The 25,063-nt window shown below is 37.4% G+C and overlaps 1 protein-coding gene and 1 long non-coding RNA gene across 9 annotated transcripts in view; one reads left to right on the forward strand and one right to left on the reverse strand.

The window, feature by feature from the left end:
• LOC126378371 (probable nuclear hormone receptor HR3) overlaps positions 1 to 25,063 on the forward strand; it is a 126,153-nt gene that overhangs the window by 87,518 nt on the left and 13,572 nt on the right. For 5 of the 8 annotated variants that reach the window (XM_050026672.1, XM_050026670.1, XM_050026674.1 and 2 more), the window contains 2 exons: positions 19,586 to 19,699; positions 20,688 to 20,801. In XM_050026672.1, the coding sequence (XP_049882629.1) occupies positions 19,586 to 19,699; positions 20,688 to 20,801 (228 nt within the window). Of the gene's footprint in view, positions 1 to 3,022; positions 4,024 to 19,585; positions 19,700 to 20,687; positions 20,802 to 25,063 lie in introns of all 8 variants that reach the window. The other 3 variants (XM_050026668.1, XM_050026673.1, XM_050026669.1) reach the window with 2 other exon arrangements.
• LOC126378600 (uncharacterized) overlaps positions 1 to 25,063 on the reverse strand; it is a 111,464-nt gene that overhangs the window by 56,964 nt on the left and 29,437 nt on the right. The window lies entirely within an intron of this gene.

The following is a 25,063-nucleotide window of genomic DNA, read 5'->3' on the forward strand; positions in this document are numbered from 1 at the left end:
GTGGAGCAGCGTGATAGAGTACGATCTATACCCCCTCCGGTCGGTCTGGTAGTCGTTTCCTGAGTCACGTCAGGGGCCTTTGGCCGCTCAATAGTAACCCTGACACCAGGGTTGATGAGGTTGGTCATCCACCTCACAACCCACACGATAGAAGAAGACCACCCCCGGTTGATTGTGGGCCTGAGATAGCAGTAACTACTTGGCCGGACAAATGGGGAGCGCGGAGTTCTCAACATAGGCCTGAGGGTGCCTGTGGTACAATACAATACAAATACACTTTATTGCACCGAAATAAAAAAAAAATACAAAAAGACTCTTAACTACGTACATGGCAACTGGCGGCTTTATCGCTTAAAGCGGTTACGCTTAGCGGTTTTTTTAAGCGGTTTAGCGATATTTGAGTGGTAACGCCAAAACCGAATCTTAACTCGCTCAATGACAAAGCACCATCGTAATCAACCGACACACGTGGACAGATCGATAGGTCGACCACCGAGAGCGAGACGGAAGATCCGTGACGTCACGTCTTCCCTCCCTTTCCCTCAAGGTCGCCGGCTCCTCGGAGGTTATTTGCTTCGGCGTTTTGGAGGGAAAAAATTTCAAGTTTTCGGGGTGTATTCTGTCATTCAGCCTTGCCTACTGAAACTTTGTCGCTATGCGGGTTCAATCAAGGACTTTCCAGGCTACGATTACCAAAACCAATATAAATGGCGCTGTTCAAATTAAAGGTAATAATTACCTGGGTCGTTCTTCTTTTTTATCGACAATGATCTGTCCTTCGCTCTGCTATGTCTCTGCTGTTTTAGAATTTTATTTAATCTTTCCATTGTCCAAAAATATAGTTATCTTATTATACTTAAAATACTAGCGAAATACTAATCGGTTCCTCGATTAGTGATTAACGTAGCTTGGTTGTTTTTCACAAAATTCTGTGACAGAGTGGTAAATCGAAATGCTGTCTCCGATGAAAAGGGCCACTCTGGCACAATATATTTTGCAATGCGCCTGCAAGGAACAGTATATTACCAAGATAAAGAGAAACACTAAATACTCCTCTACAGACACATCTCTATATGATGTTTTTTTAAATATTTATTGCCGTTATAATGAAAGATGTTAAATCCGATATAACGAGAAAATGACTTCTTATTGTCGATAAAAAAGAAGAATGACCCACCTACTTTCTCATTGCTGGGGTAGGATCACGAGTATTTATATGTATACACTTTGAAAAGAGGAGCTCGGTGGCGCAGCGGTAAACGCGCTCGGTCTACGATTGTTGAAGTTAAGCAACCTTCGCAAAGCCCGGTCATAGGATGGGTGACCGCAAAAAAAAAGTTTTCATCTCGAGCTCCTCCGTGCTTCGGAAGGCACGTTAAGCCGTTGGTGCCGGCTGCATTAGCAGTCGTTAATAACCATCAATCCGCACTGGGCCCGCGTGATGGTTTAAGGCCCGATCTCCCTATCCATCCATAGGAAGGCCCGTGCCCCAGCAGTGGGGACGTTAATGGGCTGATGATGACACTTTGAAACCATGTCTCATTAACTTTTTTGCCAAATGAAACCGCAAGTCTCATTAAATGTCAAATATTATAGTGACATTACATTAACCAAATTGGAGATGTCCTTAGAAAAGATTCAGTACGATCTACTCTGAACCGGCCTGCGTGTATGAAGCGATTGATGAATGTGGAGGAAGCAAGAGATGTGTCAGGATCGAAGCAAATGGAATTCCATAGTCTCTGCCTACCCCGGTGGGGAATAGGCGTGGGTTTATGCACGTATGTGTCATGTGAAGTATGAAAAACAGGAAATCTTTTTTTTATAGATTATGAGAGAGGTTATTCGCGGTCATTTCTGTATCGTCACTACTAATCTTCACACTATATACCTTTACAGGGTAGAGAAAGAGAGGAATGATTGTAAAATTATTAACCGCACTTCACGAATATATAATGTACTTTCCGATTCACTGAAGTTACGTCGTTATGTAATTTTCCTTCACGTTATGAACTTTACGGGGTAAAAAATTATTTTTAGGATATTTTATACAGTATAATATACCTAATAGGTATTTGATAAATAGATGAATCTAATAAAACTATCTATATCTACCTAAAAAAACGAATTTAACATTTTTTTTGATGTGTGGTTTTTATTTTCTATTAGGTATTATTATTATTTGTAAAAGTATTTGTGAAAAGAAATAAATGTAGACACAATTTGTGTGAATAGAAATTAACAAGGAAAACTAAAAAAAAATCAAAGAAAACAATAACGTAACAGAGTATTGACATTTGAAACAAATGAATACCCAAGCGATGAATACGACAAAATAAAAATAACAAAATCGCATCGCATTCATTAGTTTACCGACACTTCGCGGGGTCATTGACCTTTTGACACTAGTTACATTTTTAATTCAGTGTAATTAGTGCAAAAATGACAGATAGCGTAGTGCCGAAAATGTGCCGAATTGCGCCAAAAAATTTGCATGGCACAGACGTAACCAACCGGCCGGGGGTCATTGACATTTAACCAAAATCCACTTTGTTTGGGTACGGGTCGTCGACCTGGCGTGACGAGTTTGTCCCTGTGTGCGTGCGGCCGTCCGCACACAAACGATTACGCACACAACCTCACACTTCCTATACACACTCACGCTACTAACCACAAATTTGTCACATATTAACTCTAATTAAACACATTTTTGTACTTCGTTCCTTACTTTTGTGACCTTTAGTCTCATATTAGCTTAATAGTAAAGAAAATTCCACTTAAGAGAGACCTTCCTGGGAGTTTCGGAAGGAAAATACGCCGGTCGGGGGTACTGAACTATCACTAGAGTTAGGCGATCCGGGCCGAATGAAAAAATATATAATTTTTTCGTAGCCCGGCCGAAGATTCGTCAATGCGACGTCAGTTACGGTCGGACCGTCTGAGAGTCGACATCTCGAGTCGTGGAACCAACAGTACAAAATATTAACGTACAAATTTTTCAATTTTTATTACTTTACCATAGTGACGTGACCTGTTGACAGTGCAAAAAACAAATGACAGTGCCTTCAAGTGAAGTGACAGCCCTGGATTTTCGAAAATGGAACGTGGTGTTTAAAACTAAATAGAAAAGTTATAAATTCAAAATTCCGAACGTAATTCTTTTCTGGATTTTAGATAATTGAACGCGGTTCGGTTAGCTAAAATCTCCTTTCAACTATCCGATTGGCGATTAAAAACTCTTTCTTAGATAAAATCTTTTTTCAAATTCTCCTGTCTGCTTTTCTTTTCTTTTTACAGATACGATTTCCTTTTTAATCAATTTTATTAGTGTACGGGAACAAGTGAACTACAATAAAATAAAAAAAATAGTGCCTTAATAATAATTTAAGAAGAAAGAGAAGTAAAAATCGCAATCACGGAGGCAAAATGCGAAAACATCTGTTACTTTTTAAAAAGTTAATACCTGAAATAAATTTCGCAAAAAGAAATCTTACTTCGCCTCTCGGTCGAATCATATACATCAGTTAAAACCGACCCAACCTAGTTGAAAAGTCGGTGCCATAAAAACTTCCCAAAAAAAAAAACAGTTGCCTTAAGACAAAGTCGAACTAAAATAGCAACACCAAAAAAGTGATACATTTTTTTAAAAAAGAGATGCGAATTCGATTCGCTAAGGAGTTATACTGGCCGAAAATAAAGATAACTTAATTTTCTTCGGAAATTTGAAAAGAGAAATTATGAATAACCAGTTTCACGAGCTGTTTGGTTCGCAATGGCCACCGGATCAGCATGGAGGGCATTCGAGTGCTTCCACCATGCTCCATCAGGGGCAGATGCCCCAAATGCAACTGAAGAGGGAGCCCCACCCCGAAGGACAGGGTATTATGCCCCATATGATGCAGGATATCACCTCAGGGTCTGTGGCAGACAGCACCTCACCACCTCCCGGCAACAATGAAGCTATGTTCGGATCGTCAATTGCATCTATGTTCATGGATAAGAAAGCTGCTAATTCGATTCGAGGTATTTATATTTAATTTATATTTAATTTAATTAAAGGCTATGACAGAATTATTCAACGTTGAGCTGGGAGTGAACAGTAAAAAGAAACAGATATTGAGAATCCATATTTTCAATCAATTTATAAATTTATAATAAAGAACATAAAACTTGTTCAGCTGCCTGTCTTGCCGGGCATGTCGGGAAAACCGACAAGAGGTATCCCTCCGTGTTCCGTCCGTGGCAGACCATGATATAGGCTGATAACTTATCACCACCATAAGGTTCATCACATCCCTCTCAGGACTTCGTACCAAAAACTGCTACAAGTTGTCCCTTGATTACTTGCAGCTCTGTCCACCCCACTAACGGATTAAGAGCGCGATTCATTAATTGTATTTTGTGCCAAAAATTTATCGGTCAAATAGGGCAATGACCTCTTATCGGTCGAATTGAACTAATAGGGGATTTGATGCTTATCTGTCATGTGCTTTTTTGCTATGAATGATCAATTTTGATTATCATTGTGCGATTATGCAAAATGCATCTATCTAGAACAAAAAAATACAGGAATGAAATAATTTTTTTATATGGTAAAGGTCACTGACACTATCATCGCAAAATCTCAGAAACTTCAAGTCTCTTTAGCATGGAGGTTCCTTTTAGGACGTAGGTGCTCACTAGGAAGGGATCGTGCGAATCCGCACTTATATTATAAATGGGTTAGGTTAGGTCAATTCGTTGCTCCGTTTCGCCGTAAAAGACGGAGAAACAAACAGACAGACACACATACACTTTCCCATTTATTTCTAATATTAGTATGGATTTTATCAGCTGTATTTTTAACTTATAAACAAAAAGAAGAGTAAAAATCAATACAAAAAATGAAGTCAAGAGTAAACCCATCTTAATAAAAAAATCTTTTTCGAGTCCTTTTATTTTAAATGATTATCTTTGTGTACTTAAAACCTACATTCCCGAGAAATGCATTTTCGGAGGTATGTGATCTATCTTGTATTGGGCTGGTTTCCCCTGGAAAACTGGTTTCCCCTGGCTGGGTCGGAAGGTCAGACAGACAGTCGCTTCTGTAAAAAACCGGACCTGTCAAAATCTTCAGGTTAGGTAAGCGGACCTTGTGAAAAACGGAATAATGACAAAAAGGATATGTTTTTATTCGTTCCCGGGCCCGAAATAGCAAAAAACATAATCCAGCTTTTAGCCTCGCGTCAGTCGGGTAAGAAGCGATATCAATAATAGTTGGTACACTATGTGTGTTTAGAATGTTTGACTGATCGCTTATGTAGTACATAAACATGTGATATTATATCTAAAACACACAATTTCACTCGAACATTTATCATACTCTCTTCCGAATTAATGTGATTTATCTTTTAGTAACATTAAACACACTATTTCGTGTGTCATCTTAAAATTTAAGTATTATTTGTATTAAATATATTTTACATCCATACTACTACACACAGGACAGGAGTCCTAGTACGGCTTTGAAATAGACTACTCTGGGCGCCATCCCACTCGCGTCAGACAGAGTACTGCGGGGCGGAAGGCAAGAGGGAAACCACTGCTCTATTTTTCCCTAAAAAGTAGCATGGAGGATGCTACACCGACAAGAGCGTGGCTTTTAAATTAGTGATGATGGCTCCTTATATAAGTGCAAAACTATGATGAAAATTGGTGAAAAGAATAAACTCGGTCTCTAAAATGCCATATTGAAACATATAATTCATCATCATCATCCCCCTAGCATTGTCACGTTTTTCGCAGCGTCAGCTTACCTAACCTGAAGATTTTACAGGTCCGGTTTTTCACATTTATAAGCGATTGCCTGTCTGACCTTTCAACCCGCGAAGGAAAAACCAGCCCAATACAAGTTAGGTCACATACCTCCGAAAGTGCATTTCTCGGGAATGTGGGTTTCCTCACGATGTCTTTCTTCACTGCTGAGCACGTGATAACCATTTATGAAAATACTGAAAACCTGAAAACCAGCGCTGGATGGCGCCATAGCATGGCTTCATCGCAGCACAAGCTGAGCCATTTCCTTTTGCCCGTATGCGCAATATTCATTAAATCAAATCAAATCAAATCATTTATTTGCAGTAAATGTGGTACACTGGTTGTTATATATGACTAAATTAAAGTTTCACACATTTAACCAAAACAATATTGGTATGCAAATGCAGAGAGGTCGTGCAACATACAATTAAAATCAACACTTACATCATAATATAAAACAATATAAATACATAATACAAATTATTATATAATTTAACATTGAATTAAATTTAAATAACATACATTAATAAAGAAATAACATAATTAAAAAAGAAAATACAGTTTTATATACAATTATTACATTTTGTGATCAAGAAATTCACTGACACTATAAAAGGGATTCTCGCTCAGTAGCTTAAACAAAGATCGTTTAAACACTCTTATAGGCAGGCCTCTGATACTTTCTGGCAGTTTATTAAAGATTTTTGTACACATAAACAAACAGTTCCTCTGATAGCACGTTGTCGTACCGGGGGGTGCTACTAATCTATTTGGATATCTGTATTATTACCTAGTTCATATAGCAAATGTAAATTTTTACAGGCAATAAACTTATTTTATTCTTATTCTTATGATCCAAACATTAATATCTTGAAATCTTATCTTAAAATCATCTAAAAAAGCAATGTTATTTGAAATTTTTGCGTAAATATCGAAATGCAATGAATATGCGTACAATTAGGTCCCGGCACTATTTGACTTATGATAATAATAAATACACAATGGTGCTGATTGCAGTACACGTCATCTAAGTTTATTTCAAGATATACCTGTCATTTTCTTACCCGCTGAAAAAGAAAGGGACGGGTAATCGACAGGCGTAAAATTTATGGAACACGCGACAATTTTAGCCGGAAAAAAAAGCCCTTCCAAAATGTTATATTGGCCAATAATTATAAACCAGTCAGAAGTAAGGTTGCATTTGAGCGACATGACTGTTTTATTCGGCCGGGTTATTCATTCATTTCAAAACAATCAGTTGTCAATCATCCGTCCCTTTCCTTATTGGCGTATAAGATAATGACAGGTATAAGTTAAAATAAAATTAGTATGTGTCTGCAGGAATCGGGGCTATTGGCTTTGTACTCTCTTTAAGCCAGTTTAGAACATTAGGCTCACGATCTGAAGGTCCAGGTTCGATTCCCGATGGGGACATTGTCGAAATCACTTTGTGAGACTGTCCTTTGTTTGGTAAGGACTTTTCAGGCTTGAATCACCTGATTGTCCGAAAATAGTAAGATGATTCCGTGCTTCGGGGGGCACGTTAAGCCGTTGGTCCCGGCTATTAGAAGTAAAAACACCTCCACCATCCCGCATTGGAGCAGCGTGGTGGAGTATGCTCAATACCCCCTCCGGTTGATTGAGGGGAGGCCTGTGCCAAGCAGTGGGACGTGTATAGGTAGTTTATATAAAGCCAGTTTGAAGCCGATACACCTATTAAGCCTACATTATTTTTTCGTCAAAGTTTGTGTCTTTGCTACTTGACCAAAATCAGTATTTATTTACAATTATCCATTATCAACAATGTCCCAATTGGTTTTAAATGTTTGTGCCCTGATTTTGCTATGTTTTCCGCTATTAGCTGAGGCCTGAAGGGGCGATTTTACGTATTCGTGTTAATTGCACAAATCTAGGTTAAACAATGTTTAACGTTAATTGTTCACTAGATTATGTTTACGTAAACCTTCAAAAAAGACAAAGACAGGCTTTGGGGAACTACGTCCTTTTAACTTTTTAAGGTTGGGCAATCTGTCAACCCACAATTAAGGGTTGTCGACCCATAGGTTGACGAGTTGACAAATTGCGAAGCAACCCACAAGATACAAGGTAAGGCAGCGTTTATACAACTCTGTGTATTTAAAGAAAGAAAGAAATATTTATTACTACCGGACACCACAGACAGAGACAGACAGGTACATTACATTCAACACAGGACAGAAACCACACGGAAATCAATCCACAGAAAACAAAAAGAAAACCTGTCGCAGTATTTGTTGCTGGTGATCTAGTGAGATAGGGCTCATAAACCTAACTCTAATTAAAACATACCCGGACGATAGCACTACGTATCGAACGGCAACTCTCCGCTCCCCACCAGCGGCTGAGCCATGTTTACCTCACCCCCCTTCGATTTTACTTTAGTCTTGAACCGTATGGGCGTCAGACGTCACACACACGTGACACAGACGTCAGAGGCACTCGTGAAAAAAAAAATGTTTTTCGTTAGTTTTTGAAACTAGTACACGACCCAATTAGGTTTCCTAGGTCATAGATAAATTATGAAATTCTGATTACTAAATAAATACAGATCTAAAGATGATAATTTTTTTCTATTTAACTTATTTATGAATTTTAATAAAGAAAAAATAAGTGCGCCATTTTGTCACTTATTCTATGACGTCATAGGTTACTTTTTCTTACAAATTCCATAGTTCTTTCGTGTTTTGACGTTTAGTAAAAAGTAAGTTAGACTAGTTGGTAACTAGACTATTACATTAACTGACAGAAAAGCACAAGAAAAACGCTTTAAAAAAGCAAAACAAAGACCGGCTTTTGTTGAAAAAACATCGCTACCAGTCAAAGTGCAGTCGACATGTGGAGGGCGTTGACCTGGACACGTGCTTGGCGGATGGAGGACAGAACGGCGTAAGCGACCCAAGGCGACTTCACCCTTCACCCAAATTATTCCTTACTAGCAACCCGCCCCGGCTTCGCTCGGGTGCAATGCTGAGGAAAAAATGTAATTATTTAGTTATAAAATCCTCAAAAATAACAGTATTATACAAATACAAAAATATTTATTCGTGAATGTTGCGTGTAAGATATTACAGTGTTGTCATCAGTCTTAGCACATTCAGCCAAGAATTGGCATACGAATTTAAAATTGTCATGCATAAAACAAACTAAATCAGTATTACTCCACTATTGAATGGATGTTATTATACATATAAACCTTCCTCTTGAATCACTCTATCTATTAAAAAAAACCGCATCAAAATCCGTTGCGTAGTTTTAAAGATTTAAGCGTACATAGGGACAGAAAAAGCGACTTTGTTTTATACTATGTAGTTTCTTATTCTATGCTTTGGGTACACATTTTTTTTTTTTGACGTGACTTATTGTAGATTTGCCGCAGATGGCATTAACTACTTGGCCGGACAAATGGGGAGCGCTGAAGGCTCTCACCCGGGTTTGGGTACACAAAAATGCTTTATAATATATCCATCTTATGACTTGTTTCAATTGAGTTATCTAATCAAACATGTCTCAATCCACCCAGAAAGGGATGATAGGCGTGAGTTATATTCAATATGTTCATCTTCTCTCGTGTGGCTTGGGGCAATGACCGACTTCATCATTATGTAATGTTCATAAGCCAGTGGAACTAAAGCTGGTGATGCTGTAAATTTCAGCCAGTTAAAAAGCAGTAAAAAGAATTCGGCGTAGTCGTACCAATTGCGTTGAAAAGATTAAACTGTTCATATTGTTAGCGCTTGCATTAATTTGACAGAATACCGGTTAATACCGGTATTTTACTTCTTCTATCGTGTGGGCTGTGAGGTGGATTACCAAACCTCATCAACCCTGGTGTCAGGGTTACTATTGAACCGCCAACGCCTGACATGACTCATGTCACGACTACATACTTACATCAGTTAGTGGTAACCGAGACCAACGGCTTAACGCGCCTTCCGAAGCACAGTGATTTTTGGGTTCGAATCCCGGTAGGAACATATCACAAAAAAACATTTTAAGATCCCTAGTTTGGTTAGGACATTACAGGCTGATCACTTCATTGTCCGAAAGTAAGATGATCCGTGCTTCGGAAGGCACGTTAAGCCCGGTTACTATTTACTGATATAAGTGAGTAATCGTTACAAGGGCCATGTCAGGGGCCTTTGGCGGCTCAATCATAACCCTGACACTAGGGTTGATGGGGTTGGTATTTCATCTCATAACTCACACGATAAGAAGAACCCTGTCCCATAAACATAGGTATTCGGTTATCCTACCGGTAATAAAAATACCTTTGCTGGTTTGTCATTTGCTGGTACCGTTACCGTTAACATCACTATAGACACAATAGACTCTACACCGGTTCAAGGCCGGGCACAGATTAAACAGTTTACTCGAGTCCAGGGGAATTTCGGGACCTGTACAGTCATGAGCAATGTAATGTACCCACTTTAGAACGCTGTCGCACTATCGTATTTGATATTTAATGAGACTTGCGGTTTAATTTGTTAAAAAAGTTAATGTGACATGGTTTCAAAGTGTATCATATTAGTACTCGTGTCCGTACCAATGATGTGTCGTTCCCAAATTGAAAATATTCTCGGCACAAGTTATACAGGGTGGCCCAGAAGTTCAGGATCAAAATGAAAAATTAGATAGAGGGGCTCATTAGCTACCAGAAACACCCCCATGTATGTTCAGCAATTATTTACGGTTTAGGAGATATGACCCATTTTGTACCTTTTTCTAGATTTTCTACCTTACTTCAGAAATAATCATTTTGTCGCTATCCCTTTCTTAATAATTATTTTATTTTACTTCACAACTATGCCTAAGGCTATGTACCGCTCAATCAAAGATAAATCAAAGTCAAATTAAGTATAAAAAAAAAATTATCGGAAGTCAAAGTGAGAATTCGACCAAAATTGTTACAGTTGTTAATACTTCGCCGAAGAATAATAAACACATGAGATTGTCATGGACCCCAAAAGTATTTCTAAAAACTGCTCCATTTAATAGGCTTTTAGAAACATCCAAAAAAGTACCCTTAATACGGGCAAAAACTAAGTAATTAGCCCTCAAAGGTTGCAAGACAGACAGATTTGAAGGAAAATTTGACATTCTCATACAATGTAGCTGCTACTTTCTAACGTTGTTAAAGGTGCTCAAAGACACATTTTATTTTAGTATCTAATAGTATGAATCACCAACAGTGTTTGGGGATAACTTTTTCCTTGAAATCTATGTACCTTCATTAAAATACGAATACCAAAAGTGACTGCAAGTTTTGTCTTCGGATTTTTGCTATGTCTACCCTGTTAGCGATTATAAGCGTGATTTTTATTTACTTTTAATTGAAAATGTGTCTTTGAGCACCTTTAACAACGTTAGAAAGAAGCAGCTACATTGTATGAGAATGTCAAATTTTGAAAATGATTATTTCTGAAGTAAGGTAGAAAATCTAGAAAAAGGTACAAAATGGGGCATATCTCCTAAACCGTAAATAATTACTGAACATACATGGGGGTATTTCTGGTAGCTAATGAGCCCCTCTATCTAATTTTTCATTTTGATCCTGAACTTCTGGGCCACCCTGTATAAAAAGAGCTTTATTATCAGAGTATATACCAGAACCGGGGATTAAAAATGCCACATCGAAGCAATTCATCTAAAAAGCAATATTGCAATTTGACATTTGCGCATAAGTATGTCAAATAGCAATATTGCTTTTTTAGGTGAATTGCTTTGATGTGGCATTTTTAACCCACGAATATGTAGGATTGCGAAGGCGAAGAAGAAGGCGATTGAGGCAACCACCGTTCTACATGCCCTATCTATGGAGTAATGAAGGTGATTACTCCACAGTTTCTCGTTAAGCGGAAATACCAGAATCAGAATCAGAAAGCAATTATTACAATTTGACATTTGCGCATATAAAAGTAAGACAAATAGGAATATTGCTCTTTTTAGATGAATTGCTTCTATGTGGCCATTTTAACCTCCCTGAAGAGAATCTTATTCTGCATCTGGTACTTTCGTCTAACTCAGCTGAATCTAAGCGTTGCCAGGCTGTGTGCTAATAAATTGAAGTATGTGTTTACATTGCAGTCAGCTGATTATATTTAGATTTGGCTCAGATCAGCTGTCGGCAGTCACGTAATATTGGGTCATTGACCTGTATAACATACATGCATAAGATCACGCGTATTTCCCCATTGGGGTGGACAGGGATCACGGAAACGATTTACTACGATCCTAACACTATACTTTTGTTTCTTCTACTCTCATCTTTGCCGTATACAAACATACACTTCTTCTTCTATCGTGTGGGTTGTGAGGTGAATTACCAACCTCATCAACCCTGGTGTCAAGGTTATTGAGCCGCCAAAGGCCCGTGACATGGCTCATGCAACGACTATTTACTTACATCAGTAAGTAGTAACCGGGACCAACGGCTTAACGTGCCTTTCGAAGCACGGATCATCTTACATCTTATATATATTATATTTCGTAAGAATTATAAAAAAAACTTATTAGGAATAAAAAATAAATGCAATTTCACAGTGAGTATTAAAAGGTTTTTATGTTTTAAATTCTAATAAGGCACATCATTTTTTTTAAATAACCATGTTAAATAAGCTCTAAAAGAGCAGGTTGGTAGATTATACTCTATACCCTCTCTAGTTGAGAGGCTGAGCCCATCATTGGGACGTTTGTATGCTATTTAATTTAATTATGTCAACATAATATAGAATCACGCCTCTATCCTGGAAGGGGAAGGTAGAGGTGTATAATAGGAAAAGTAGCTGCAAGAAAAACCATGGCACAGGGCCTTCGATGTTGGTAAAATATTGTAATTGGATAGTTTCCTAGGTCAAACAAAAATATAAAATTCTTATTACTAAATAAAAACATATTATTATCCAAAGGTGACAAAAAACGTTTTCTTTTTTCTATTTAAGTAACTTATTTATGAATTTTGAATAAAAAAAATAAAAACATATTATTATCCAAAGGTGACAAAAAACGTTTTCTTTTTTCTATTTAAGTAACTTATTTATGAATTTTGAATAAAAAAAATAAAAACATATTATCCAAAGGTGACAAAAAACGTTTTCTTTTTTCTATTTAAGTAACTTATTTATGAATTTTGAATAAAAAAAATAAAAACATATTATTATCCAAAGGTGACAAAAAACGTTTTCTTTTTTCTATTTAAGTAACTTATTTATGAATTTTGAATAAAAAAAATGTAATAATAAGTGCGACATTTTATCACGTTTTTCGATGACGTCTCCTCAGGTTGCTTTTCTAATTTCGTGTTATGGCGTTTAGTAAAAAGTAACCGATTTGACTAGTTGGAAACTACCCTATTACAATTAAAAAGAAAAAGTTTTTACTATTACAATTAAAGATAAATAAAAAAAAAACAAAAAAAAAAACCAAAAAATAAAGAGAGGAAAAATCAGAGGCGATCAAATAAAAGATTAAAAAAAAATCAAGACACACCCAGTGTATTCGAGAGCGACCGATAATATGGTTCTTATCGGTCAAAACAACGTATATGCGATACGTAATGCAAAACCGACTGATGTGACGTCACGAGGTCAATGGCCTCGTGGGAAACCACCTCTATATTAGTCATTGATATATAGTCTAGAGTGTAAAACTAATAAAAGTAAAAGTTTTTTTTTATACTTAGACCAGAATCACACCTGACAGGAAGGAAAGATTTGCCATAAACTGGTACGGTCACGAGCATTAATATGTATACACTTTGGTACCATGTCACATTAACTTTTTTGACAAATTGAACTGTAAGTCTCAATAAATTTCAAATATGTTAGTGTGACAGAGTCCTTAAGTGGGTACATCATATTGCTCATGACTGTACACAGTTACTTAGTCAAAAATTCAAAAGATCTTTATTCAGTAGGTAACATAGTTACATTTTGAATCGACAATTTTTTACTTAACGAACGTCTCATCCGCCTGAAACTACTGCAGCTTCACAACCTGTATAGCCGGGGAAAAGTTGCAAGAAAAACTTCGACACAGGGCTCTTGGCGTGATGTGTATGTTATTAGGGTAGGCAGGGCCTTATTAGGAACCAGTAAGGTTATTTTGAATCGATCTCAGCTTCAGTGGTCAATTGTGACTTGTCAAAAATCAAAATCAAATTCATTAGTGTAAAGTATTTCTCAGAGATTACCCCCTCCGATTGATTGAGGTGAGGCCTGTGCCCAGCAGTGGGACGTATGTACGATGTTTATATATATGTTATGTATTTGTAAATTTTATATATTGTAATGGTTTTGTGAAAATTTTAAGTGATGTTTATGTCCAGTTTTTTTCTGAGGAGACCTTTTCTAATAAACAATTTCTATTTTTTTTTTATATATGTTATGGACGGTGGGTTGGTAATCTGTCCCCATACTAAAAAGTCCATATAGAAAGAATTTATCTAAAAAAGCAACAATGCTATTTGACGTTTAAATAGGCATTGCGCATTTACTTTTATAAGCGCAATTGTCAATTTAATCGTCCATAATTGTTCAAAATTGATGACTTTAATTTAATATGAAATTAACAAAACGTAATATCAATTATCTGTGTTCCAAATATGAATTCAAATTCACAAGTTATTAGTTACTGTAAGCCTAAAGTACATAGCCGTGAAAGTATTTTTTAAAAGAAAAAGATAAATTATCTGTCATCAATCTATCATTCTCTATAAAGACAACCTCACACAAACACATTATAATTCAAAATCTATAGAATTCAAAATTTATAATTCGCAGATGTGTAACTGGCCAGAAATAAACAAAAGAACTCGACGAAAAAACAATTTCATATTTGAATTCCGACAAATTTGTCCTTGCAGTTGTTTGAAGTTATTAGTTTTTGAAAGTGATCTTTATTGTATTTGTAATAGGAACTAGTAATGGCTGGTATCTAGGAATGTAGGCGTAGCTTAGAGCGTGCGGTTCGGACAAGCGCGGTCGTTCACCCGTGACGTCGCCCGTTAGATTAAAATTCAAATTTGGAAGACGAGCATTACCGTGGCTGGTCTAGCATGTTTCAGCGTTTTGTGGCTAGCTTAGTGAAAAAATCTGGATATTTTTTTCTAGAAAAATCCTCTGTTGTAAAGAATACTGGGTAATAATTTAATAAATCAGGCACCTTAATACATTTTAGCATCATTTCATCACAGACAAGAGTCAGGAATTGTCATTGGAGAAAAAAAGGGGAAAAGGAAGGATTTTTAACTGACTGATCCAAATAACACGTTTTAACAAATAATCGCTTTAATTTAATTTATATTCAATACACAAAATTCACGCCTATTTCCCACCGGGGTAAGCAGACACTATTAAATTCCATTACCTAGTTTCGTCCCTGACGTAATAATCGTTTAATGTGTATTGAAGAAAAATGAATCCTATATATCTTAGAATACGGTTTGATTTTAGTAGATCCTCTCTATTTTTTTTATCATAATAGAGATCCCACCTTAGACATTTCCAGACTGACAGATTTGAATTTAAAAAAGAGATTTGGTCTTACGAATTTATTTAGCATTCACTGTTTGCCCAACTCCACCGAATCGCTAAGCAAAATATCGCAAAATCGCGACCCAAATACCTTACAAATCCACACCGCAATCACAATACAGTAGACATGCGCAAGATCATGTGAATCACAAATTTTGGAGGCAAAGCTCTCTGCGGTCGGGCGTTGACCCGTGACGTCGATGGGCGGGTCTGCCTTGATAACGTTCATCTCTCAGTGTGAATGATTCTTTATTTATTGTTATGTATAATTGCATTGTACTTATTCAATGCAACATAACCTCACGACTATATCCCGATCGGGGTAGTCAGAGCTACATACAGCAGGATGAACGAAGTACCCACACCTCATCGAGCTTTCTGTTAGACTAACGGGATAGGTTAGCCGTATTGATAATAACGATCGAGCCAACTGTGTTAGTCTTCTTCTTCTATCGTGTGGGTTGTGAGGTGGATTACCAACCCCATCAACCCTGGTGTCAGGGTTACTATTCAGCCATCAAAGGCCCCTGATATGGCTCATGTAACGACTACTAACTTACATCAGTAAGTAGTAACCGGGACCAACGGCTTATCGCCCAAATAATGGTCCATCATGTATGGTTACGCCAAATGTAACAACTATTTAGCTCAGAACTGTCAGCGCTTCTCATTTGTCCAGCCAAGTAGTGTCATCTGAGGTAAGTGAGGCCCTGACCACTCCATTAGGGATCACAGGCGTGAGTTTACGTATGCACCTAAGTTCCCTTGTCTGTCAAAATCGATACCATTAAGTTACAAAAAAAGTTAAAAAAGCAAGAACAAAACCGGAAAAAATAAAAAAAAGGAACGCCCACTTTTAACGTTAGATTCCGAATTAGCATTTCCCATAACGGTGCGACAACGAAACAGCCTGTGACGTCACGCGTACAACGCACAACGCAAGTTTGAAATAAGAACGGGTCGGTGACCCCTGACGTCACAATCAGCTGACCGGTGCAACGGGCTGCGCTCTATCTCGCTCTAACTTTCGCTGTCTCTTTCTAACGCGCTCCGGGAAAAGATGAGCATGTGTTATTTTAGTGGAATTATTTTTTTGATGTGTCATAATTTCTCATTTGCGTTTACTGGCGTGCCTTTTTTTTAATAAAGAGGAAAATATTCCGATAATAAAAATGAAACATTTTTTAAATACTGGACGTATAATATACGCACGCATTAATAAAGTAAAGTAGCAAAGTTCAGTTTTTTTTTAGTAAAGTTATACTTCTATATTAACCCGAACGAATATCGAATTTGGGACCTCTAGAAGTGTCTAGTCATTACACCACAGAAGTTTTTATATTTACACATTTTGCTAATTTTTCTGCCGATTCTACAGGGGGGATGTTACAAAACTTCCTACATTAACAAAATGGCGTACGGTCGCCAAAATAATTGCGTCTTGCCACATTGTCTTGTTAAACATTTTAAACAATTGTTGTTGCAATCCTTAAACAATTGTTCGAACGGGATACATTTCCTTTTAGTTTTGCAACTCCACTTGACCGATTTAGATGGAGTTTTCACTAGCTTTGAGGTGGAGTTTCATTGCCTTTCATCTCCTTAAAAGGAAAATATTGAGTGCGTTCAGCATTTTCATCCCGAATGTATCGTGTTGGCTAGTGGTAGCCCAGTTCAAACAAACTGGTGGGTTAAAAAAACCACATAGAAGCAATTCATCTAAAAAATGATGAATTGCTTCGATGTGGCCCTTTTAACCCCCTGATCCTTATAAAAAATATTAGATGTTTTGATATTTTTTTATATAGAGTATTATCACTAATTTAAGAGCCTCGCTCTTGTCGGTGTAGCATTCTACATTCTTGTCTATTAAAGACTAATTCCTTCACCTCCTTATAAGACACGACGTTCGCCTTCTCTTTAATTTTATTTTATTTTATAAAATAATATTAGAAGGAAATTTAATTTACAACAGTTTTGTGTCAATGTGTTAATGTCTAAAGCGATTCAATTAAATGGCGTAACTTGGAAATGAATTGTCCTTTAATGATCTATTTCATTAAATATTAATAACAGTCCACGTGTAAAATACTAGTTTTTATCAGCTATAACATGTATTTATCCTACAAGTTAAGTAGGTATTATATTTTAAGTTATACCTGTCATTTTCTTATCCGCCGAAAAGGAAAGCGACGGGTAATCGACATGCATAACATTTATGGAACACACATCAAATTTAGGCAAAAATTTATCAAAATATTAAATCAAATCCAAAATTTTATATTGACGAATAACCCGACAGAATCGAGTTGACAACACACGTTAAAATTTGATTCGCCGGGATCATTCATTTAAAAATTACCAGTTGTCAATCACCCCTCCCTTTCCTTTTCGGTGCGTAAGAAAATGTCAGGTATAATTTAAAATATATTAGGAGATGTTTGCAGGAATTAGGGTCCTAATAAATAAATAAATAAATCCTCGAAAATCCTCCTGGAGTGTCTTTACAGAGAGGATTCACAAATGTCTTAAGGTTCTCCCGTAGTAATGGTATCCCTATACTTACGCTGACGAGGTGAATGACCGCGCTTCGACCTTGCGGGGAGGTCGACGAACTCACCCACTCAATTCAAAATTACAATTGTCTTATTTATATTTAGTTTTCGATTAATAGCACCTACTGCCAATTATTTTTGTCGATGAGCGAATAAATCCGATTCTAAAAATAATATTATCTTTGAGACAGCAAATGATAATACTTTTCAAGGTATTTAATGTAACAAGGTGCGGCACGCTGGGTGGTGACGATATGGTATTACGACGTGCCGGCAGAGTAGGGGAATGATTGGTGATGACGATGATAAAGTAGAAGCAACAGCAAGCAGGAATATATACAGTTTATTAAAAACACTTCACAAACAGGATAGGAATATGTACATAGTTCACAATATACACACTTCAAAAAAGAATCAAGACTTAGGAATTAGAGGGCACGGCCCTAAACAGTATAATATACTTGTTGTTTTAATGAAGGTCGGAGATGCAGTGAGTCAAAAAAGAGTAAAATGAAAGGAAATGCGAATGGAATGGAATGAGAATTTCGTAATTTAAAATGATGATGGTCAGAACAAAAGGCCAGTATGTGCAGAGTTTGTACTCTGCTACAAAGGTATATTTAGACTCAAGTATAAAATAACTTATTTTCGTCTCATATTGGATATCATCCACACTACAATAATAGTTAGGGCGGAGAGTTACCGTTCTGTACCTATTCTTTACTCTATGACAAAATAATATTATATCTACATATTATTATGTACATAAACTTACGTCTATCTCCCACCGGGGTAAGCAGAGACTATGGAATTACATTTGCTTTGATCCTTACATATTTATCTTGTTTCTTCCAAATTCATCAAATGTTTCATACACGCACGCCGGTTTAGAGTAGATCTTACTGAACATATTCTAAGGACATCTCCAATTTGGTCAATGTGCTTCTAGGTCTTCCTCTGCCAGCCCTACCACCAACCTTCGCTTTATATACCGCTTTCGTAATCCTATTATCCTTCATCCACTCTACGTGTCCAAACCAACATAACATTCCCTTCTCAATCTTAGTCACTAATCATCTTTTTCACCACATCTCTTTCTTATCACATTGTTCAGAGTTTTTTTTTGACGTGACTTATGGTAGATTTGCCGCAGATGGCATTAACTACTTGGCCGGACAAACTTGTTCAGAGTAGATCGTACTAAACCTTATGTAAGGACAACTCCAATTTGAATGTACGTCCTTCTAGGTCTTCCTCTGCCAACTCTTTATACAACCTTCAATATTATATCTAACATAACATAAACAGCCTATATACGTCCCACTGCTGGGCACAGGCCTCCCCTCAATCAAACGGAGGGGGTATGGGGCATACTCTACCACGCTGCTCCAATGCGGCTTGGTGGAAGTGTTTTTACGGCTAATAGCCGGGACCAACGGCTTAACGTGCCCTCCGAAGCACGGAATCATCTTACTTTTTCGGACAATCAGGTGATTCAAGCCTGAAAAGTCCTTATCAAACAAAGGACAGTCTCACAAAGTGATTTCGACAATGTCCCTATCGGGAATCGAACCTGGACCTGCAGGTCGTGAGCCTAACGCTCTAACCACTAGACCACCGAGGCTGTTAATATTATATCTAACTTATTTTTTCTTCTTGTTGCAGCCCAAATCGAGATAATACCATGCAAGGTGTGTGGGGACAAGTCTTCAGGCGTCCATTACGGAGTGATCACCTGCGAAGGATGCAAGGGTTTCTTCAGGCGGTCCCAGAGCACAGGTCGGCTTCATTTATTCACCATCTTTTTTTTATTCACAGTGGGGACAAAGATTGGAAAGAAAATTAGGCTAAATATTAAGGGACGAAATAGTGATATGTAAGGGGACGAAATATTTAAAATTAGGCGAAATTTTAGGGGACGAAATAGTAAAAAATTAGGTTAAATATTTGGAAACAAAACAGTGAAAATAAGGTTAAATATTTGGGGACAAAACTGAAAATTAGGCTAAATATTAGGGGATATGATAGTCAAAATTAGGCTAATTATTAAGTGATGAAATAATGAAAATTAGGCAAAATGAGGGGATAAAACAGTGAAAATTAGGCGAAATGGTAGGGGACATAATAGTGTCAAAATTAGGCTAATTATTAAGGGATTAAATAATGAAAATTAGGCGAAATTTTAGGGGACGAAATAGTAAAAAAAAAGATATGGGGAGTTGGGGACAAAGGTGACCACAGAAATTGAGTTGGAAAAATATGGAGAGAAAAAAGAGACTTATGGGGACCATAGTTAAAAATGGAGTTAGAAAGACACGTGGAGAAAGGTAGTTAAAATAATGGAATACCTAACCTGACTATTTGACAGGCCTAAACCAATGATTGTCGAATTTGTTTTCGAATTCGTGTTTGGATTATAAATGATTATCACGTGCTCAGCGGTTAAGGAAAACATCGTGAGGAAACCCATATTCCCGAGAAATGCATTTTCGGCGGTATGGGACCTAACCTGTACTGGGCTGGTTTTCCCTTCACGGGTTGGAAGGTCAGACAGGCAGTCGCTTCTGTTAAAAAACCGGACCTGTCAAATCTTCAGGTTAGGTAAGAAGATGCTGTGAAGAAGGGTGACTAATTTCAGAGCCACGCTCTTGTCGGTGTAGCATTTTCCATGCTACTTTTTAGGAAAAAATAGGGTAGTGGTTTCCTTCTTGGCTTCTGCCTCAATAGTAATTATAATATGTGGTATTAATACAGTGTATTGTTTCAGTGGTGAACTACCAGTGCCCGCGCAACAAGGCTTGTGTCGTCGACAGGGTGAACAGAAACCGGTGCCAGTACTGCCGCCTGCAGAAATGCCTCAAACTCGGGATGAGCCGTGATGGTGAGTAACTTTGTACTTAATTCAAAACTCAAAATTCAAAACTAAGAATTCAAAACTAAGAATTCAAAACTCAAAACTAAGAATTCAAAACTCAAAATTTAAAACTCAAAATTCATAATTCCAACCAACGGCTTAACGTGTCCTCTGAAGCACGGAATCATCTTACTTTTTCGGACAATCAGGTAATTCAAAAATTCAAGCCTGAAAATCTTTATCAAACAAAGGACAGTCTCACAAAGTGATTTCGACGATGTCCCCATCGGGAATCGAACCCGGACCTCCAGATCGTTGAGCCTAACGCTCTAATCACCTCTTCCTCCTGTCCATGCGAAATTCTTTCGATCTACGTACCGTCACTAACCAAAAAATCATGATTATGATTTTGGAAGTTACATAATCATGAAACTCGCTGCATAAAAATAAGACTTTGTAGAAAATAAAAGAATTCATGATTACAAAAGGCATTGCGTATAGGTACAACTTTGTGATAACGTTATCGTACTGATAAGCGGTCGTTAACCCCGCTACTGCTTCCTCATACCAACATAGTTATATATACAATTATAATACTATGTATAATGATATATAATGTGAATGTTTATAAACAAATTGAAATGTGCTTGCTAAGTCCTTTTCAATATGATTCCCAATTATAATGGTGACGAACAGTGACTGTTTTAAGTTTACGCGGTTATTATCATAATTAAAACACATAATAACGGGTTCTTAACGCCCGTAGAAAATTATGGATCTACCTACTCCACCTACTCCACATTTTTATCATTTAGGTATTAATCATTAATCTTATAATAAGCTTTTTCACATAAAGTAAGCTTCACGTGAGCTTTAAATTTATTCTCTGATAAATTAAAAATATTATCTGGCATTTTATTGTAAAACAAATGACAACTTATCCAGCAAAAAGTCTGAATTCATAATTTGTCTGCGACAGTGCATCGTATGCACATAGCCGGTCGTCGACCAACCGTACCATTGCGCAACGCTACGTAACTGCTAGTGATGGGACACCGACTGTCGCGGTATCGATAAAAATACGATAGAAAAAAATTAAGAGAAAAATATTGAACCTTATGCACACCTCGGATACTCCATACAAAAATGTAGCCTAAGGGCGCGTTCAGCGGGCCTAGCACCATAAGAACGCGACTCTTTCTCGCCGCGACAGAGATCGTCTGTCTCTTTCTGTGCAGTACTGTGAGAGGGTGACGGGTGACGGATGTCGAGGCGAGAAAGAGTCCCGCGTTTACGGTGCTAAGCCCGTAGGTGACACACGTCGACCACGCGCAGGACTCGCACATGCGCTGTGCCCGCATTACACCCGCGCACGTCCCGCGCATGCATAAACTACTAGAGACTAGACTACTTCGTTCAGTAGACATAGTGCACAGCGCGGGCGCTGTGATTCTGCTCCTCACCACTCTAATCCCCTGGTAGTTGCGGCTTCCGAATACATCCCGCTTAGGGACAGTACTGAAAAGTATCGGCGTCCAAAGGACGTAATATACGATCCCGACGACCCGATTACTCTAGCTATAGAGGCGGCAAATCGGCTCGCGACACCAAACACTTCAGGACCCCGATACCGACCCCGCCGGCGTGGTCGACGTTTTCCCTCAATCAGCGCTTACCTTTCACTTGAGATAAATTAAAGTCATTGGTACAAGTCCAGTACCGAGGATCGAACCGGCGTTCCTCGTTAGAGAACCAAACCGGTGAATCAGAATCATTTATTCAACGTAATTATCATAGATAAACTTGTTGAAGGTCAATTTAACATTTTTGAATCTACGTCATTTCGCAAGGTGTTATGCCTGAGGAGATGAAATGACAAGAAACTGCAACAGCAACACATCTTTTAAACCAATGTAGATGTACATTACAAGTTATAATAACTAGAGGAATACATTTAATACCAGTCAATGGTGTTAATTCCTGTACACATCATCTACTTTTATTTTAAGTTAAACCTGTCATTTTTTAATCCGCTGTTGTTAGAAAAGCACGCAACTAACTTCTGATAAATGTATTTCCCTGAAAAATGCCACGAAATGTTCAGCCAATTAGTTCGTGCCATGTTCACACTTCGGTGAACTCAAAACATCTCATTCGAAACAAAATGTGTGTCGACCTGCCAACCCAAATTTTGGACTTTAACACACTTGTTTTTAGGAAATTTTGACTTTGATATATTACAATGTTTTATCATTGTTACACAAGTACTTACATCAGTAAATAGGACCCGAGGTTTACTATATATTTGGCATACAATTTATTAGACAAATATCATTTTACAAACAACATTTGTCAACGTTTCATTTGACAACTAATACTTTCTCAAAACATAATATTTGGATTACAACTCTAAACATTGATCAATAGAATTTTATTGATGGTATTATATAATTTACCAAATGTTCTGTTGCAAAGTAACAGTATACAAAACAAACACTTTGTGAGATGTAGGTTTGTATATCATTTTTATATGAAATGTTGAGTTCTCAAATTAGTCTTAAATTGGCTTTTCATACGAAAATTTGGTCAATAACTTAGTATTTAGATGGGTATTAAACAAAAAGAAATAGTAATCAAATCTTAAAATAATTAATTTTTATTTGTTCATAAATTTAATTGAATTTATTTGTTCATAAATTAAATTTAACTAAAACATTTTAAATTGTAATCAAATTGTCAAATAATCAATCGATGTCGACATTCCGATTCCCCTCACTACCCTATTGTGCAATGTAAGGCGTGAAGCATAACTACGATGCGCCACACCACACGTAACATACGTGATCGACACGTTAACGTTACGTTGTACGTTTACGTAATAGCATGAAAAACTGAAACTTATTGACCTACTGGCGTGCATAATCGAAGTTGGCGTGTGAACTGAGTTTAGCGACTTGCTATGTTTTAACGTGTTTTTCCAGTCGAATTAACTTAAAGAAGCTAATGGCCCCGATTCCTGCAGACACCTCCTATTTTTATTTAAAGTTACACCTGTCTTTTTCTTATCCGCCGAAAAGGAAAGGGACGGATGATTGACTTTTTTTTTTTTTTTCACCCATGGTTACTTATACATATGTCTGTTCCATGAAATTAGGAAGGTAAGGAAAGATGGAAGGTACGGATGTAAGTACGTAGTCGTTACATGAGTCATGTCAGGGGCCCTATAATAACCCTGACACCAGGGTTGATGGGGTGGGTAATCCACCTCACAAGCCACACGATAGAAGAAGAAGTTTAAACGAATACGAAGATTAAATCTTTATAGCGTTATCTATATTGTTAACGGCCTCCGTGGTCTAGTGGTTGAGCGTTGGGCTCACGATCCGGAGGTCCCGGGTTCGAATCCCGGTGGGGACATATCACAAAAATCACTTTGTGATCCCTAGTTTGGTTAGGACATTACAGGCTGATCACCTGATTGTCCAAAAAGTAAGATGATCCGTGCTTCGGAAGGCACGTTAAGCCGTTGGTCCCGGTTACTACTTACTGATGTAAGTAAGTAGTCGTTACATGAGCCATGTCAGGGGCCTCTGGCGGCTCAATAGTAACCCTGACACCAGGGTTGATGAGGTTGGTACTCCACCTCACAACCCACACGATAGAAGAAGAAGATCTATATTGTTTTAGAGGAACGTACCTTGGAAAGTCTCTCATTGGGGTAGTCAGAGGTCCATCCGTCGCAAGATGAACTAAGTACCCACAGCTCATCGAGCTTTCCAACCGAGATGTTTAAGTCCATTGTAATTTGTTACTTTTCTTTGTTCTTTATAACAATAACACTTCATCTTTGTATTTTTCACACTGAAACTATTTCTTTTTTAATTTAGTTTTAGAACAATGTCTTCTCTGTTTATAGATACAAAGAGCTTTAAGTCTTTTTACGAGAAGCTTCTAAACTGGTTTCGACCTTGTTGAATAGAGTAGTTTCTAACTAGTCAAATCAGTTACTTTTTACTAAACGTCAAAATACGAAATTATTATGGAATTTATATTAAAAAGTCATAGAAAAACATGCTAAAATATCGGTCTTATTATTACGATTTTCTTTATTAATATTCATAAATAAGTTAAATAGAAAAACAGAAAATGTTTTTGGCCGCTGACATGACATGTAACGACTACATACTTATATCAGTAAGTAGTAACCGGGACCAACGGCTTAACGTGCCTTACGAAGCACGGATCATCTTACTTTTTGGACAATCAGGTGATCAGCCTGTAATGTCCTA

Source organism: Pectinophora gossypiella, chromosome 26 (genome assembly GCF_024362695.1).
Source record: "Pectinophora gossypiella chromosome 26, ilPecGoss1.1, whole genome shotgun sequence".
Classification (NCBI taxonomy): Eukaryota; Metazoa; Arthropoda; class Insecta; order Lepidoptera; family Gelechiidae; genus Pectinophora; species Pectinophora gossypiella.